Consider the following 19,014-nt stretch of genomic DNA (forward strand, 5'->3'; position numbering starts at 1 on the left):
TTAATGAATGAATTTAAAAAAAGCGACATTTGTTTGTCACGAAACCTAATGAAAATGATTAGGTATTAATATTTCCCAATGACCAACATACCGTTAATGTTGGTATAAGTTACGGTATGTACACATAGGGGATATTTAACCACTTAGGAATGCATTGTCATGCAGATTACGTAAGTATGCAAAATTTCAATTCATTGGGACAACAGGAACCCTTTCAAATTAGGCTCCAAAAATATGACACAGACAGACAGACAACAAAGCAAGTTAAATATAAGCTTTTTAAAAAATACTTCTGTAGTTTCACTGTAGCCAATGTCCCTGATGTCGTCTGTGTTATTTTTATGTATTTCTGTACGTTTTCTGTATTTCTCATTTATTTATTGTAATATTTCTTACATTCGAATAAATTCGAATCCGGGTAGAATTAAGGCAAAAGCCACATTCATTTAAGTTCATGTGCGAGGTTGGACAACAAAATGTGCGTCCCTTACCCACCTCGATTCGCCATACTGCCAAAAACAGGACGCTCAAAAGTGCGAAAAAAGCGATAATTTCGTGTGTGAAAATGTGTAAAATAATTTTTCGTTGAACGTCAAGCCCGCCTTATTGTTGTCTCTGCGTTGAAATTCTCCATTTTGGGCGTTTTTTCTTTGTATGAAAAATAGAGTGACGTGTTCATCCGGTCCGTCACAATTTAATTGACAACGGCGGTGCCTGTTCGCGTCGACGTAATCTTCGTTTTAAAGTGTATATAGCGTCGCGACGTCCGTATCGCTCCTCTTGCCTGATCTGAAGGCTTAGAAACGTCGTTGTCACATAACCGGAAGCCAAATATATATTTAGGAGGGCATTTTCCCGGCTCAACTCTCGACAACGAAAGAAATAACAATGATAGATGCGACAGAATAACTCCCTTCGGACGCCACGTCACAAATTAAAATTTACCGGAATGCAAATCCTGATTACAGCTGATAATCCATATCGATATCTGGGTCTGGGCCATATTAGGGAGCCGAATAAAACGGCTTCTGGTAATCCCAAGGCGGAATTGATGGGCTCGTGTGTGAGAGTTCAACGGGGGCCGACCTGGCTTTTATTGCATTCCACAAGCTAAAAGCGGAATAATGCGATTAAAAAATTCGATTTTTAAAGCAACGTATCAGCTTAATAATTTATTGGAAATTGGCAACGTTTAGGTATGCTAATTAATATCTTTGGATGGATTCTGCCTCGGGAAAATATTCAGCGAGTTCAAATGGATCCGCTGCAAAACACTGCATTAAAAAGAACAACGTTGGCTTCCTGAATTCTTTAAAAGCTTTTACTTTGTAAGTAGACGTCTGGAATATTAATTGTTACATACACCGCAGCCTGAATAAAGAAAAACAATTCAGAAATTCATAAAAATTCAATGAATACAATCTCCAGGTCATACAGAGTGTTCAGGCACACAAAACCGAACTGAAAGCTTCACAAAAGTGCACAAATGTAGAAATTACCCATCAGCGTTTTAAAAAGCCATTTGCTTAAAGCACGTTCGTAAAATATGCATATCATGACTTGATGAGCTAAAACCGGTTGAAATATTAATATTCTAATGCGCCCATTATGTAGATATTGCATGTTTATTCGGATTGTTGTAATACCAATTTAAATAATTTCGGTTCAAGTTGCTGGAATGAGGTTGGTATTCCCTTTGTCATTTTTGTGTTTTACTAGAGAAATTAATTTTTAAAGCCTCTTACTTTAAATGGATTGCGGTGAAACACGAACAAACAAATCACCAAGACATTCGTGGGGGAGTTTGGCATTTGTTAATTGGTTTATTTTTGTGAACGTTTGGCGCAATTCGATTTGTGAGTTAGTAAGATGGAATTAAAAACATTTCTGCGGTGAATTAGTTTGAAGCGGATGCAATTTTAACCGTTTGTGCGCGCACTAATCTAATTTTGTGATTAATATGCAAGCAACACTGCACAATTATTGACGTTGGGAGAATTAGAGATGTTCTTATTTGATTAAATTATGACTTGATCGAATTTGCAATACGATACGGATCTGACTTGTAATTCCACAGACATTTGTAAGGCATGGGCTCAATGGAACACCCAGACGTTTCCACAGTTAACAAAGCTTTATATTTTACTAGCTGTTGTCCACGGCTTCGCACGCATGTTCACAACCATTTTTAAACACAGAAGAACAATGCAAAACTTAGTATATAAAAAGTAAAACACATAATTTTATTGTGTACTTTAAAACCGTGACCCAATGCGAACCGGAGTAAATTTTGCTAGTTTTTATAATTGCAAACAAACTCATTCCCTGTTTAACCCTCTTGTGGTTGTAATTTTCAAAATCTTGAAACACATTTTTTTTCTTTTTAACCGTAAGTCTTTATGCTAATTTTCTTGGATATAACTTCAAAAATGAAGGACTTTTGCGTTTATCTCCATTAGGGGTGGGATTTCTAAAAATGCTGAAATATACGTCTCTTCTTTTTTAACCGACTGTCTAAGATTTTAATTGATATGTATAAGTTCAACAATAAAGAATTTTTTGTATGTATAACTTCAACAATGAAGAATATTTTTGTTTAACCTCCTTGGAGTAGAATTTTCAACAACCTGAAACACGGGTTTTTTATTTTTAGACGAACCAATTTTCTTGGTTATAACTTCATGAATCCAAAAACACGTCTTTTTTATTTTTAATCGACCGATCAAATACCATTTTTTATGAATATAGCTTCAAAAATGATGATTTTTTATGTTTAACTCTCTTTGGGGGTGGAATTTCTAAAAATAATAAAATAATTGCTTGTTTATTTTTCATCGAATGCCCAATTATCTATTTTTATAGATATCAGTTAAAAATTACGGATTTTGAAATTTAACTCTTTTGAGGGTGGAATTTCAAAAAAATCATAAAACATGTGTTTTGTTTATTTTTATCGACTGCCCAAATATCAATTTTCATAAATATAAGTTCAAAAATGACAAATTTTTATAATTAAATCCCTTAGGGTAGAAATTTCAAATGTTCTTAAGTACAAATTTTTCATTTTTAACCGAAAGCTCAAGTACCAACTGCATGGATAAAAATTAAAAATTACGGATTTTTATACAAATTTCAACCCCTGTTCAACGTCCTTGGGGTTAGCATTTCCAACTAAAACAGTGTTCCTTTACCTTTCACTGAAAGCCCAAATACCAACTTTAATTAACGTAAATTCAAAAGTTACTAATTTTTATACAAATTTTATTACGCCATTTACCTCCTAGGGGTCGGTTTTTCGAAAATTTTGAAACACGTCTTTGTTATTTTTTAACCGAAAGCCCAAATACTAATTTTCAAGACTATACCTTTAAAAATATCGGATTTTTATTCAAATTTTAACACCCCATTTAATCCCCTTATTTTCAAAAGGATTTTCAAAAAATCCTTTCTTAGTACATGCCTACGGTATAAAAGCTACCTATTGTAAAAACTTGAGGTTTCTATACACAGCCGTTCAGGCTGTGCGTTGATAGGTCAGTCAGTCAGGACAACAAATTTTAAATATATATAGATTTTTGATAGTAATTTTGTTAGACTTTGTTCTAACGAAATCGTTGTTTGTAAAAAAGTTAGTAGTTTTTAAGTAGATAGGCTGTGCCGATTCTAATTCACTTCGTCTGCGCATACGCCATTTCAAGGAATCCCCTGTAGAAATCATGGGAATCCCCTGATGATGATGCTTTTTCTGGATTATAATGTCATGGCTTGTCCTTGCGCATGCGTTATAATGTGGGAGTCCCACATTATAATTACGTACATTTCCTGATGTTGCTATTTTTGGATCATGAGGTTTTGATGAGAATCCCGTGAGGAATCCTACACTGAAAATTATGTAAATCCCCTGCTCTCATTGCTATTTTTAGATCTTGATGTCTCGGTGGGATTCCCTAAGAGATTCTCATTTTGACGTCGTGATCCAAAAATAGCCATGATCTTATGATTTAAAAATAGCAACAACATCAGAGAATTCACGTGACACATTCATGCATGCGCAGACAAAGACAAGCATGACATCAAATCCAAAAATAGCATCAACAAAGCTGACTGTCCTCTCGGTTTTAATCTAAAATATTTAAAAATCTTTAAAAGGAAATTATAAAAGAGACATAATAAAGCACGTGAACAATTAGGTGTAATTTTCGTATATTAAGTAAATGATCGATTTCTCGCTGACAGTGACAGTTTTAAATTCACAGGTACTTAACTGGTAGCTAATTTACAATCTCACAACACCGCTTCATGGATGACGACATTTCACTCAAAAAGAAACATTTTTTTTGCGATTTTAAAAAAAGGTTTTAAAGAATCTGCATTACTTCTGTTAAAACGAAGTTTGCTAATACGTTAATGTAAACTTGCTTCTTCTAATAATATGCAGTTAAATAATTTTCCAATTTTTTTTCTTAATTTTAAATTAATTATTTCATAAATGATACGTTCAAAAAAAACTTGTAGCGCTAGAATGTGGACCTTTGGTTCTAAAAGGTGTAATTTAAATCTTGTTTAAATTCATTAATAAATAAAAAAGTTATGAGGGGGGTGCCCATTTCGGTGGGACAGCCTGTATTTCCCAAAATGAATGATCAATTTAGATATAATTTTTAAAGCAAATTCGGACACTTATTTAATTTGACGTAGGTAGCAATAAGCCATACATTTTTACATTTTGTATTTATACTAAGTACATCAGTTTACCAAATTTAATTGAAATCATTTCAATACTTTAGAAAGATTTTTTAAACAAAGTAAGCGGTCACATCGTTGGATAACAAAAATTTTTTAAAGGACTTAGTTTATTGCTCAAAAATGTGAACAAATGGAAAAAAAAGAAGCCCATATCTGAGGTTTCAGTTCAGGAATATCACTTTATTTGAGAAAATTTTGTAATTGTTCAGGTTATTCGAACGAGTGTTACAAACAAAATAACATTTTTTTGTAATATTTAGATGTTCCTTGTAAGTCAGATGAGTCTCTGGTTCTAAATAGAGGAACTAAATCCAACAAAACAAGAAAAAATAAAATTAAACACTACTTTATAGTATACAGGGTGATTCTTTTAGGGCCTACATTAGAAACTTTTTAACCTCTAATAAAACTAGAAGTTCAAAATTTTGTATAATATTCAAATCCACCATTCTGAGTTCAACTAAATTATTTTTAAAATGGCTGAACTTCCGGAAATTGGCGCCGACTTTGAAAAAGTAGTAACCAAACATTTTTATTGTATTTTTTAATTCACCTTCTCAAACTGAGTAAAATTTACCCAAGTTTTTGGTACTTATCTGTCATAGTTTTGAACATATGTCATTTTTTTTTAATTTTAATTTGCAAAGGTTTATTCAAAAAATCACAGCCCTTAAACCGTTTGCGGTTTTCTGACTTGTAATGCCACAGACATTTGTAAGGCATGAGCTCAATAGAAGCCCCAGACGTTTCCACAATTACCAAAGCTTTATAATTTATTTTTGATAGTAATTTTGTTAGACTTTGTTCCAACAAAATCGTCGTGTTTGTAAAAAATTAATAGTTTTTAGGTAGATAGGCTGTGCCAATTCCAATTCACTTCGTATGCGTATGCACTATTCCAGTGAATTTCTTGTAGAAATCGTGGGAATCCCCTGCTGTTAATGATATTTTTGGATTATGATGTCATGGCTTGTCTTTCTCTGCGCATGCGTCACTTTGGGGAATCCCACATTGAAAATTACGTTAAATTCTCTGATGTTTTTTTTAGATCATAAGGTTATGGTTATTTTTGGATCATGACGTCATAATGAGAATATCGTGGGGAATCCCACACTGAAAATTATGGAAATCGGAAATTGTTATTGCTTTTTTTAGATAATGATGTCAGGGTGGGATTCATCCTGACGTCATGATCCAAAAATACCATAAACACCAGGGGATTCCCACAGGGAATTCCCTAAAATGGCGCATGCGCAGGCAAAGTGAATTAGAATCGGCCCAGCCTATCTACTTTTTATAACTTTAATATTACAGTCGTAAAAGAGAAATGGCTCACGAAATCAATTTCGGGGTTATTCAGTTTCATAAAATTAAACTTTTATTTTTAATAAAGTCGAGAAAGCTTTTTTGAAATTTAATTAGACGTTTAATCAGTGTTCTAGCTGTAGAAAAATTTAAGTAAAATCGTGATAACAATCCTAGCGCCGTTCTACATAATAATTCAGCACAGAAAACGTTATTTATATTTTCCTTACCTCGTCGGTTATGTTAGGCGAGCGAAAGCGCAATTACTGTTCTTTATCTTTTGTGTTTTTCGCATGTTGTGCACAATTTTTTATTAATGAATTTGTGCTTAAATCCATTGACGTGTTTCCCCAACTTTCTCGCATTGAATTTCCAAAGCCTGTCAAAATTAAGCACCGGAACGTCGCTTTAATAATTCATCGACAAAAAAATCATCGTTACGAGATAGTTGGTGGCGATAACGCTGTGATCATTTGAAAATAATGAAAACAAAGCATACTGTTTTTAATTATACGAGCCGTCGTCAAACGATAAAATCAATCACAGTCCATTTTGGCAAACGTAATTCTTCCGGTTCACGGGCCCAAAAACGCCGGTTCTAACGTTTATTTCATCGAAAAAATGCGTGCGCAAATTACGCACCTGTGCGTATACATTTAATTAAAAACGAAAACTGAAAGCAAAGCGAAAAAATTTCAGAGGCCGCTTTTGTAATTACGATGCGGGAACAAGACGCGTTCAAGTGGCGGTTAAACATTTAGCAAAACGCGATTTGAAAACCTTTTGCAAGAATTTTATAATTGAAATCGATTTGTTTTGTTTTGAGTTCCATTTTTGTGTCATTGTAATATTCGTATTAAAATATTTAATACTTTTTAAAAAAGGTCAAGATCGTTACTTTTTCCTTTTATTGAGCTTCAAATGTTGCATAATGCGATGAAAAAGCTCTGCTAAAAATTTTGTCTGAGAATGTTTACGAAAATCCCATTGAAGGGTTCCTATTCAATTTGATATCCCTTTTGAATAAATATTTAAAAGAGCTTTTGTTGGTCAGGGAGTCACCAAACAAGCAAAATGAGTTAAATTTTGCATTTTAGCAGGTCAGTCAATTAGGACTTTGAAGTCTTATGGAGAATTAATGACAGGGTGTGCCTACGTGTGTTTGTAAAGCAGTGAAAGGATAAAAAATTAAAAAGCTGACTGTCCTCTCGGATTTAATCTAAAATGTTTGAAAACCTTTAAGAGGAGCTTTTAATAGAGAAATAATAAAACACGTAAACAATTAGTTGTAATTTTCGTATATTAAGTAAATGATCGATGCTACATCTGTTCCAAAATCAGTGATCGATTTAGATATAATTTTTAAAGCAAAATCGGACACTTATTTAACGTGGGTAGTAATAAGCATTAATTGTTTACTATTTATATTTCTATTTATACAAAGTACATAAGGTTACCAAATTTAATTAAAATCACTTCAATATTTTAGGAACGATTTTTAAACAAAGTAAGTGGTCACAACGTGAAACAACAAAATTTTTAAAATTTATCGAAATCTTGCAAAAAAGGCTTAGTTTATTACAAAAATGTGATCAAATTAAAAAAAAGCAAATATCGGCGATTTCAGCTCAGAAAAATTACTTTGTTCGAGAAAATTTTGTATTTGTTTAGGTTATTCTTGACGTAAAAATGCTACATACAAAATAATATTTTATTTGTAATATTTAGGTGTTTTTATTTTTTTATTTTTTTTATTTTACATGCAATTATACACTACTTTATAGTATAGAGGGTGATTCTTTTAGGGCCTACAGTAGAAACTTTTTAACTTGGAATAAAACTAGAGGTTTAAAATTTTGTGTACGATCTATATCGGCCATTCCAAAGTCAACTAAATTATTTTCAAAATGGCTGAGCTTCCGAAACTATGAGAAATTAGCGCCAATTTTGAAATTTTAAATACTAAACAAACATTTATATTGCATATTTGAATTCACCTTCTCAAACTGAGTACAATTTACCCAAGTTGTTGGTACTTATCTGTCATAGTTTTGAACATATGTCATTTTTTTTAATTTCTATTTGTAAGGGTTTATTCAAATTATTACAGCCCTTGAACCGTTTCTGATAAATGAATATTTTTTTCGCATTCGATTATTCAAGGCTAGTATGATTTTTTCAACATGGTTATCAAAAATCGATTATAACTCGGTTTTTTCAAATGAATTGATCCTATTTTTTTAACGGTAATCGAAATAACAATAATATTTATATGTTATTATCTTATTATTATGTTATACCTATCTCTCACAGTTTTTGAAAAAAATCAGAAAAATGGATTTTTTACTTTGTAATTTTTATAGTTAATCCAGTAGACTTTGCAAAGTGGTTAACTATTGTCAAATTTTAATATCTTCTTTAGTTTTTAGCTCTGTCGTTATCGAATAAGCAGAAAAACAATAATATTAATTATGGTTTATGCTAACTGAGTGAATTATGTAAAATAACTCAGTCAGTATGCCGTCGAATTTTGACCTTCTTGAGTAAAAATGGTAGATAAATCTAACGTTTCTTTTGATCAGTGGCATAATTGTATTGTGTTTTTCTAAAGTTTACTCGATTAAAAATGAAAACAATGAGCTAGAATTCTGTTCTTTGCGATTATTTCAAAAACTGTAAGAAATAGATATAGAAGATGTTAATAAAAGTCTGCAGAAAAATTGATGTTCTTTTGATTGTCATTGAAAAAACAGGGTCATTCAATTTGAAAAAACTGTGTTATAATAATTTTTTTATCATCATTTTCAAAATATCATAGTAGCCTTGTAACTTGACACTTGTAATTCTAAAGATTTTAAAAGCCCTTTCGAGCCTTTTGGTTTCAAATGCAACAAAAATTATTCACTTATGGTGAAGAGTTTAAGGGTTTAATATTTTAAATGAATTCCTGCAAATGAAAATTTTAACAAAAAATTGACATACTATAAAGACCATGACAGATACGTACTAGAAATGAGGATACATTTTACTCAGTTCCAAAAGGCAAATTCAAAAATGCAAAACACTATTTTTTTTAATTTAGTTTTTTTCTGGCTTGGGTTAAAAAAAAGTAATTCGTAAAATATTTTTGTTTTTTGTTTTTAAAACGTACTACAACGCTCCAAATAGACAAGAATAATTTGTTAATCTTAAAAAACATCAAGGTTTCTAAAAGACAAAAATAACAAAATAAAAAAGAAAAACAATAATTAATGCATTATGCAAAATAATTAAATGCAATCTATCACGAGTAAGATGTGCTTGGATAACGTGTGTTTTTTTTAAATTTGTTATTTTTTCAGCCAGTGGTAGCAAAATTTGTCGCAGAAAATTTTATTTTTTCCTTAACCACCTTACCGTTCGAAAAAAACAATTTCGAATTAGTTCAGTGGTTTTATTTTCGATAATTTTACAAAAAAACTGAGAATTTAGTTCAAAAAGCTTTTGATTACATAAACTCGGTGTAAATTTAAACTAAGTTTAAACCGTAGTTGTTTTGCTCAGTGGAAAGTTTAGCTAAGCCGTGCTGGACTTGTCACTTATGCAGTTGGTAGTACTGTACGCATGCGCACTTCAAGTATGAGGTGGCTTAGCGAGATTTGGTTTTGACAATTTTGATTTTGAAAAGTTAGGTTGAGATGGAATAATATCATCATTAATCAATATTTTGGTACATTGTAAAAAATGTATTTCAATATAATTATTAATTACTAAAATGGTTTTTCCTTACTTCTTGGAACTCTTTCATAAGCGGTATTTTCAAATTATGCTTCTTTCTAAAAAAATTTAGTTTATCGTTTTCTAGCTTTTCTTTCAAAACACAGCAATAAACTGATTTGCACAGTTTATTTGTTTCTTTTGTGCATTTGAAGACTTGGACGTCCTCACTTTTGGAGCATAACATTTTTATATAAATAATTTAACTGTTTAAAAATTTGTACTATAATTAAAATAACATAATATTTACACAGTATCAATAATTCTAACATCATTCTTCTCCTGACCGTCGGATTGTGTTGCAGCAGTTAAAAAAATAACGTTTAATATATTGAAATAAGAATAAGTAAATTATTATTATTATTGTTATTTTTAGTTTTCTATAATGTAATAACATACCATCTGTTAATCACTACTTTTATAGTTCAAATTTATTTATCACAAGTTTAACTTAAACTGAACTGAAAATTATTTAAAAAAGCTGTATCGGTGCATGATCAGCAAATTCACTGTTGAACTCGGTAATTTATTATTTTTTTATCACTAATTATCATTAAAAGCAATTTTTTCCACATTTTTTAAAGTAAGTAGTATATAGGCTAGATGGTCCTTCAGCAGTCTGCTTTTTTCTAACATTGTTGGTCTACATACTTTATGATTTTTTTTAATTGTCGCATATTTTTCGTAATGTAGCAGCCTCTCTACGTATGTTTGCTGTTGCATTAAATCTTAGTGCAATTTTGGCCCACGCTCCATTTTTTTCTTCAAATGTAATCAAGTATCTTTTTTACAATCCAGTGTTAGTTTATAGTTTTGAACAAAATAAACCAATTTTTTTTCTTTGCGCTTAAAATTTGTACACCGGCTTCTTTTATTCATCTGTTAACAATTTCAATGAAATTATAAAGTTATGTATGTTAATAACGTTAATATTAAAAATGTTTAGCAATAAGGCAATGCTTAAGCGGGCAACATCGATCGCTTAGTTAAACCAATACTAAGCGTTGGCCTAGTGAATATTTAGTAACTAAGTAATGCTTAGTGCCGGTTTAAACTTAGTTTAAAGCTAAACTCGGTTTAAGCTCGAACTGAGCAACCCGGGCCTTATTCGTTCGCCAAATGTAATACAAAAATGGTGGAGGCGCCGGGTTAACACAGGTGTCTTGTAAATGGATTTAACTACAAAGCAGAACATAGCAACATGTTTTAAAAGTACTTGGTAAAATACTCAGAGTGTTAAAGAATGAGTTATAAATTTTAATGGCAAGTGAACCCAGAATTTGATTTCACGTCCACTTTTTTGCCCGTTTTTCTCAGTTCAGCTAAATATTTCATTGTCACCGATCAAAATGAAGTAAAAATCGTCTTGATCTCTCCTTGTTACATCCTCGGACACGATTTAAAGTTAAACTCGGTTTAAGTTCGAACTGAGCAACCGGGCCTTATTCGTTCGACAAATGTAATACAAAAATGGTGGAGGCGCCGGGTTAACACAGGTGTTTTGTAAATGGATTTAAGTCCAAAGCAGAACATAGCAACGTGTTTTAAAAGTACTTGGTAAAATATTCAGAGTGTTAAAGAATGAGTTATAAATTTTAATGGCAACTGAACCCAGAATTTGATTTCACGTCCACTTTTTTGCCCGTTTTTCTCAGTTCAGCTAAATATTTCATTGTCACCGATCAAAATGAAGTAAAAATCGTCTTGAGCTCTCCTTGTTATATCCTCGGACACGATTTAAAGTTAAACTCGGTTTAAGTTCAAACTGAGCAACCGGGCCTTATTCGTTCGACAAATGTAATACAAAAATGGTGGAGGCGCCGGGTTAACGCAGGTGTTTTGTAAATGGATTTAAGTCCAAAGCAGAACATAGCAACGTGTTTTAAAAGTACTTGGTAAAATATTCAGAGTGTTAAAGAATGAGTTTTAAATTTTAATGGCAACTGAACCCAGAATTTGATTTCACGTACACTTTTTTGTCCGTATTTTTCAGTTCAGCTAAATATTTCATTGTCACCGATCAAAATGAAGTGAAAATCGTCTTGATCTCTCCTTGTTACATCCTCGGACACGATTTAAAGTTAAACTCGGTTTAAGTTCGAACTGAGCAACCGAGCCTTATTCGTTCGACAAATGTAATACAAAAATGGTGGAGGCGCCGGGTTATCACAGGTGACTTGTAAATGGATTTAAGTACAAAGCAGAACATAGCAACATGTTTTAAAAGTACTTGGTAAAATATTCAGAGTGTTAAAGAATGAGTTATAAATTTTAATGGCAACTGAACCCAGAATTTGATTTCACGTACACTTTTTTGTCCGTATTTCTCAGTTCAGCTAAATATTTCATTGTCACCGATCAAAATGAAGTAAAAATCGTCTTGATCTCTCCTTGTTACATCCTCGGACACGATTTAAAGTTAAACTCGGTTTAAGTTCGAACTGAGCAACCGGGCCTTATTCGTTCGACAAATGTAATACAAAAATGGTGGAGGCGCCGGGTTAACACAGGTGTCTTGTAAATGGATTTAAGTACAAAGCAGAACATAGCAACGTGTTTTAAAAGTACTTGGTAAAATATTCAGAATTTTAAAGAATGAGTTATAAATTTTAATGGCAACTGAACCCAGAATTTGATTTCACGTTCACTTTTTTGCCCGTTTTTCTCAGTTCAGCTAAATATTTCATTGTCACCGATCGAAATGAAGTAAAAATCGTCTTGATCTCTCCTTGTCACATCCTCGGACACGACCCTCTTCATTCTAAAATTTGGTATTCGCATATCATGTCTGGCTCTTTGAGACGCTAGAAGAGGTACTTGCCGAACGTCACTTTCAATTTGGCGCACGTGAGCCGCATCCATGATTTATCTTTAAGACTTTCATATAAAACAGAAGCAAAACGCGTGATAATTCACCATTGCGGAACTTGTTCGGCAAATTATAATTAATGAGTTTCGTTATCTCCGGTGGTGTTCAAATGACCGGTTTATTTAATTGTTTTTGCATAGTACTCGACATGGGTATAACGAAGTCATTAAACTACACGTTTCCCCAAACACCCATAATTTTACAAGGGAATGGTTTATCTCGCTTTATGAATAATATATAAAGTTGGCATACGTTTCCGTTTCAGGGCCTCAACTTACGTTGTTACACTCACCCAATTATATTTCATCGAAAATAAACACACACAATGCGAGCGCAAGTTTTACCTAACGTAATTAAATAGTGATGTTTTGTTTAACTAATCAACTCACTGAATTTCGCCCAAAATCCAAATTGAAATTGCTGGAACAATTCGAATCAAGCGCCATTAATACCCGGCCACGCCCACAAAAACAAGTTAGTTAACTGAAAAATTTGCTAAGTGAGTTATGATCGACTCAGTGCCTATAACCCGGCAAATTTGTTCTATAATTACAGTACGGGGAGTTTTTCACCGACTAATGACCATTACAGCGAAAACTCACCGTTTCTCCGTTTCGCTGAAATTTCTCCAGGACTGTGTGGAGCCATTTCCACTGTTCTGCAGCCTCGTCGTCGTTGTCGCTTTTCTTCATTAGGTTTGTGTTTAGGACGACTATTTGCAGCTTGAGCGTTTTCCGCTCTATCATGTAATATCCTCCTGGAAAGGAAAAAATCCAGGATTAAAAATCCAATATTTATGTGCGAGTTTCGGAATGTTGTGTAGGCTTTGCCACTTGAAGCTATCGTCAAAGCCGTCCAATTCGGACACGAGCGTTCCCACGGGACCGTCTTCCTGACACGTCATAAACATGACGACGTCTTACCTGAAAGCGCCGAGTCTGCACGAAAAATCAGACATAATTTCGTTGAAAGTTTCACGAATCGGTCCTGAAAGCGTTTCGCTGTCTGGACGGCTGGAATGTTCGTCTTCGCGATCCAATAATGTACAAGTGAATCAGGTCTTAGCGTCGTCAATTTTTTAAAAGTTCGAATGGAAATGCTCTCGAAATGCACACGGTGTGTTATGCACTTTATTTTTTAGTTGTGAAAAAAGCTAACGACGATAGGACCAACTTTCTTGAAAAGTAAAACGACGAATTGCAACGTTTCGTTTATATAGTCAACATCATCAGGCTAAAAAATATATCTAACAATACAATATAATCACAATTTATTACTTTATCTTTAGTATCATTTTCAATTTTAACATTGGTACAAAATAATTTCTGATGGTAACTAAAAAAGTGGGAAGAGTCTCTCAAAATTAAAGGATTTATTGGCTAGTTAAAGAAAACAGTAAGATGTTTATTAAATAGTCAAGACTTTAAAAAAAAACGCCAAATGCTTTCTTAGACTGCCACCAATTGTTTTAGAGAGTATTAGAAAAACCAGTATCTTAAGTTAACTCGAGAGTTAGCTCCTGACTCCTGTTATTCCAATGTTCAGTTAAATATAAACTTCAGGTTAAAGTAAAAAGAAATATTATTCCAATATCGAAATAACCTGACCTCAGGCCTGAGGTTGAAATTAAAACTGAGTTAAACTAATTTATGTCAAGTGTTAGAAGCGGTAGAAGTGTTTAAGTTGATTCAAAATTATTTAACCCTAAAGTTAACTCACTATTGAAATTTTTGCACAATGTGACACTAAATGATAAAATTTATCATGTTTTGTTCAAAAGATGTAAGAAATAATTTAATATGATTAGGATTTCACTTAATAATCAACTTTTGAAGCTTGTTCTGGAAAATGGAGGGTCAACGCTGCTCAAGTATCAGCTCTTGTTCATATGAAAAATTATTCAAGAATTCTGAATCTCCTTTTTTTAACTACGAATTTTAGTTTTTAAGTTAAATGTTAAGAAACGGGTTAAAATTTTAGTTTGGCAAAAACCAAATTTCTTTCATTTATATTTTTGTTGTTGGCCATTTTTTTTAAATCTACGAACAAGTCGATTACATTTCTTTAAGCGCTACATTATAAAATTTTGATAATAATTTGAATTTGTTTTTAAATTTGGTCGACATTTTTTTAAATGACAACCTACATAAAATACAAACTTATTGACAATTACACACAAGGTTTTACCTTATTGTTCATGCCTTATTATTTTAAAGGACAATTGTTGTTAGTATATTTTTAAATAATGAGCAACAGACACTTAATAAAAAACCTAAACGCAAAAAAATAACAAAAAATTATTACCCCATATAAAATAAAGCAAGAGCATAAAGATAAAGTTTTTTGTATAAAATATTTTTTTTATTTTATATTATTCTTTATTTTTGCATTTTTTGACTTTTTTATATTTATCAGAAAAGTAAAAGCTTTATTTTTTGTGTCATTTCTAGTTTTAACATTGAAACTAAATAACTTCAGATGATAGCCAAATGACTGGAAATACAGCTATCTCAGAACTAAAGAGAACAGTAAAATACTTAGAAAATAGTCAAGACTTTTCTAAAAAATTAAATGAAAAAAATACATTAAATAGTTTTTTTGTAGCCCCGTCCAGTTTAACTATATTTTAATTTATACCTTGAGGTTAATTTAAAAAAGTCAGAGTTAACTTACGAGTCAGGTTATTTCGAAGCTGGAAACATGTTTTTTACTTAAATATAAACTTCATTGAAATATCATCGCAATAACCTGAGTCTTGAGTTAACTAAGACTTATGTTAGAAATTGAAAAAAGAGTTAAGCTATTTTATTTCAAGTGCTAGAAGCGCTAGAAGCGTTCAGGTTGACTCCGAGTTATTTGACTTTAAAGTTAACTCATTATAGAAATAAATTTTGCTAAGATGTAAGAATAAAAGAAAAAAATTATCATGTTCAGTTCAAAGTAAGAAATAATTTAATATTATTCATATTTCACTTTATATTCAATTTTTGAAACATGTTCCGCAAAATGGCTGCTCAAGAATCAAAAAAATTTATGAAAAAACATTTATGAAATATCACTTGTGGTAATTTTTAATATGGCAATTGAACTCCAACTTTCTTTTACAATATTATTCAATAATTCAGTGTTTTCTTTTATTTTCACTGGAATTTTAGTTTTTATAAGTCAGGAATTGGTTAAAATTTTAGTTTGTCAAAATTTAATCACTTTTGATATACAAACTGAACCATAAGTAAGATACTAAATTCATATTTATGTTGTAGGCCATTTTTGAAAAAAATCCAGAAACAGGTCGATTATACTTTTTTAAACACTACATTTTGACGTTATATAGTAATCATTTGTTTTTGAATTTTTGCGTCACTTTTTTTTTGAATGACCACCTAAATAAAATACAAACTTAGCGACAATTGAACAAAAAAAGCTTTAGCTTAGCGACCATAAAAATATTTAATAGAAAACTTAAACACAAAAATAAATATAGAAAAAACAATTACCCCACATAAAATAAAACAAGAACAGAAAGATCAAGTTTCTGCACAAAATTATCAATAACATATTTAACTTTTTTACTTTATGTTATTATTTTCTATTTCTTACATTTTTAACTTATTTGTACTTAGCAGAAATAAAAAAGCGTATACAATACAAAATAGCAGACAAAATTGAAATTAATCTTTAAAAAAAATTAAAATAACGATACAATTTAAAACCGAATGACGTTGTAAATGTCATTATGGTGTCATAAAGTAAAAGATTTTTTGAAAAAATATAAATTTTGTGCGTTATTTGTAGTTCAGTCTGTATTCTTTTTACTTTTTACGAAAAATCAAATCAATTCAAGTGTAAGTTTTTTTGATTTTAAATTTTATTTGTGGTTAAGGGTTTTGAAATCTAAATTAAAATGTGGTTTTTTAAGAAAAAGATTTGTTATAGTTTTCGAGTTTTGCATTTTTGGCAATTTTTTTATTGTGGTTTGACTTACAATTGCCAAAAAGACGCTGCTAGTGTCAAAAACTACGAGATAAATGTCATAGTTTTAAAGGGGTAATATTAGAGCTCAAAAAAAGTCAAAATAACTTAACTTGCTTTATCTGAATGTTTATAGTTTCTAAGATATATAGGGTGGAATAATAAGCAGTGTCGGAAGATTCGTAAAAAAATACAACGTACACAAAGTTTATGTATTTTGAGCACTTTATCCCCAAGTTTACATTTTACATAATTATCAATTGGTGTCATTTGGGGGAATAAAATTCGTTAGTTTCTTCGATAAAAAAATTTTTACCTTTTTTATTTTTTTTTTCTTCGGTGGCTGTTGGTCTAAGTACATTGGATGACTGCAAAATTAATGCAACGAATAAAACAAATAAACAAAGATTTATTTAAAAAAAGCATCAGAAAATTTATCTAGAAAAGAAATACAACTTGACTAGTTACTATCCCGGCGCATCCACCATTTTTAATGCCCGAAATATAACTGAAGTAAAATTTGAGGAGAAAACGAAACCTGCCACTTTCAATTATTTTATGCGTCAGAGTGATGGTAAGACTTGATTTACTGCTGCAAACCAGTGTTGTGTAATTGGGTTTTTGCAGCGGGCTGCCATTAACGTATCCTGAAATTTCATCTAACTTAATGCCGCCGAGATCGAAGTTTATTTATATTAACAATCCGGATAGGGAATATTTGCTTTATTAGAGTTCCGTTGATCCTCACGCGATATCTGAAGCCATTTCGAAAATCACGGATCCAGATGTTTCCACAATAAATTGCTTGCATATCTCAAGATTTGTTATTTGCACAAGCGCCAAGATCCTAACTTTATTTAGGGAATTTGATTCGGAATTATTGATCGGAGGGGAGTGCTAATTTTTGACGAAAATATTACATTCGATGGGGAAGGGAGGAGGGAAAAAACGGTATTTGCCCATTCATCTGAGTTAAAAGCTGACGGCCGCCCTTCCACCTGTCTGCCTAATAAAGCTTCCTCCACACGTAATTAGTATAATGGCTGTATTATTTATTGCTCTAGATATAATTTATGAAACGCTTTTGCATATTTTAACTGAAATAATCCGCTTCGTGACGTAATTGAACACACAATGGCAGCTGACTGATGCACGAATTCTACGCGTTTTTACAAATCTCTCTTTTAATTCGTCAGAATGATACAACGGAGACGAGACCAGACAGAATGCTGGATTTCCTCTAACGATTCCATTACATAAAAGTGTTTTTTATTTATCCTGCAGTTCTTTTCAAATATTTCATTTCGTGATTCCGTTGGGCGGTTTCACAAAAATTGTTTGTTATTCTAGAACTTCAATAGATTTCCTAAAAGAATTAACGAGAAAAAAAGAAACTTCTACTATAGGTATTTGGACAATAAATTTGTCAACCGAAATAATAACAATAAATAAAAAATGTAAGTACAGACTACGAAAGACTTAGGAGACGAAACGAGATATAAAACCGCAAAATTTTCTGAACCCAAAAAAATAGTACGGCAAAGTAAAACGAGGGCGCTTCGAGCGTTATACCTCTCGGTGTCAAATTAACTGAAGTTCAATCAGTTCACCAATTACTTAGAAAAAATGCAGAAATGATGGACTTTGTATTCTCGACAGACTGAGAAGAACTAAAAACAAAAAATTTCATAAAAAACATAAAAAAAAATTATTTAAAATTTAAAATTTGCACTTTTTTTCGTATTTTTCAAAACGCTGCGAATACGGTTAAAGATACAAAAAAAATGTTTAGAAGAAAGTTGTAGAGAATTAAATTTTTTTTAAAAAAGTCGAAAAGACCATATTTTTATCTTCAACGGTTTTGGATTTGAAGACGTTCAAAAAAGCTCAAGCGTCATTTTGCCAGTGGTCAGGTATGAGAAAGTGAATTTATACCTAAACCGTTGAAGATAGAAATATGGTGTCGCGGACTTTTTTGTAGCAAATTTAATTTTCTACAACATCGTTTGTTACAATTTTCTGTATCTTCAATCGTATTCGCAGCGTTTTAATAAATATGCGACGGTGCCCAAAAAAATATCGCTTAGAATTATCAATTTGCGTTTCATTTTATATTTTTGCAAACACAGCAAATACGGCTAAAGATACAATAAAGTGAAAGAAACGAGGTTGTAGAGAATTAAATTTTCTATAAATATGTCCGCAACACTATTTTTCTATCTTCAACGGTTTAGGTATTAATTCACTTTCTAATACTTGACCACTGGCAAAATGAAAGAAATCCAGCGCTTGAGCGTCTTTGAATGACTTTGGAGCCTAAATGGTTGAAGATAGGGATATGGTCTTGCAGACTTTTTAAAAGGAAT

At 31.7% G+C, this 19,014-nt stretch overlaps 2 protein-coding genes across 2 annotated transcripts in view; both read right to left on the reverse strand.

Moving 5' to 3' along the window:
• LOC656406 (fatty acyl-CoA reductase 1) overlaps positions 1 to 19,014 on the reverse strand; it is a 374,499-nt gene that overhangs the window by 53,458 nt on the left and 302,027 nt on the right. The window lies entirely within an intron of this gene.
• LOC658102 (uncharacterized protein) overlaps positions 1 to 19,014 on the reverse strand; it is a 207,577-nt gene that overhangs the window by 51,177 nt on the left and 137,386 nt on the right. Inside the window, exon 5 of the mRNA XM_064357869.1 lies at positions 13,279 to 13,433. Coding sequence (XP_064213939.1) covers positions 13,279 to 13,433 — 155 coding nt within the window. The remainder of the gene's footprint in view (positions 1 to 13,278; positions 13,434 to 19,014) is intronic.

The sequence above is a fragment of the Tribolium castaneum genome, chromosome 7 (genome assembly GCF_031307605.1).
Source record: "Tribolium castaneum strain GA2 chromosome 7, icTriCast1.1, whole genome shotgun sequence".
Taxonomy (NCBI): Eukaryota; Metazoa; Arthropoda; class Insecta; order Coleoptera; family Tenebrionidae; genus Tribolium; species Tribolium castaneum.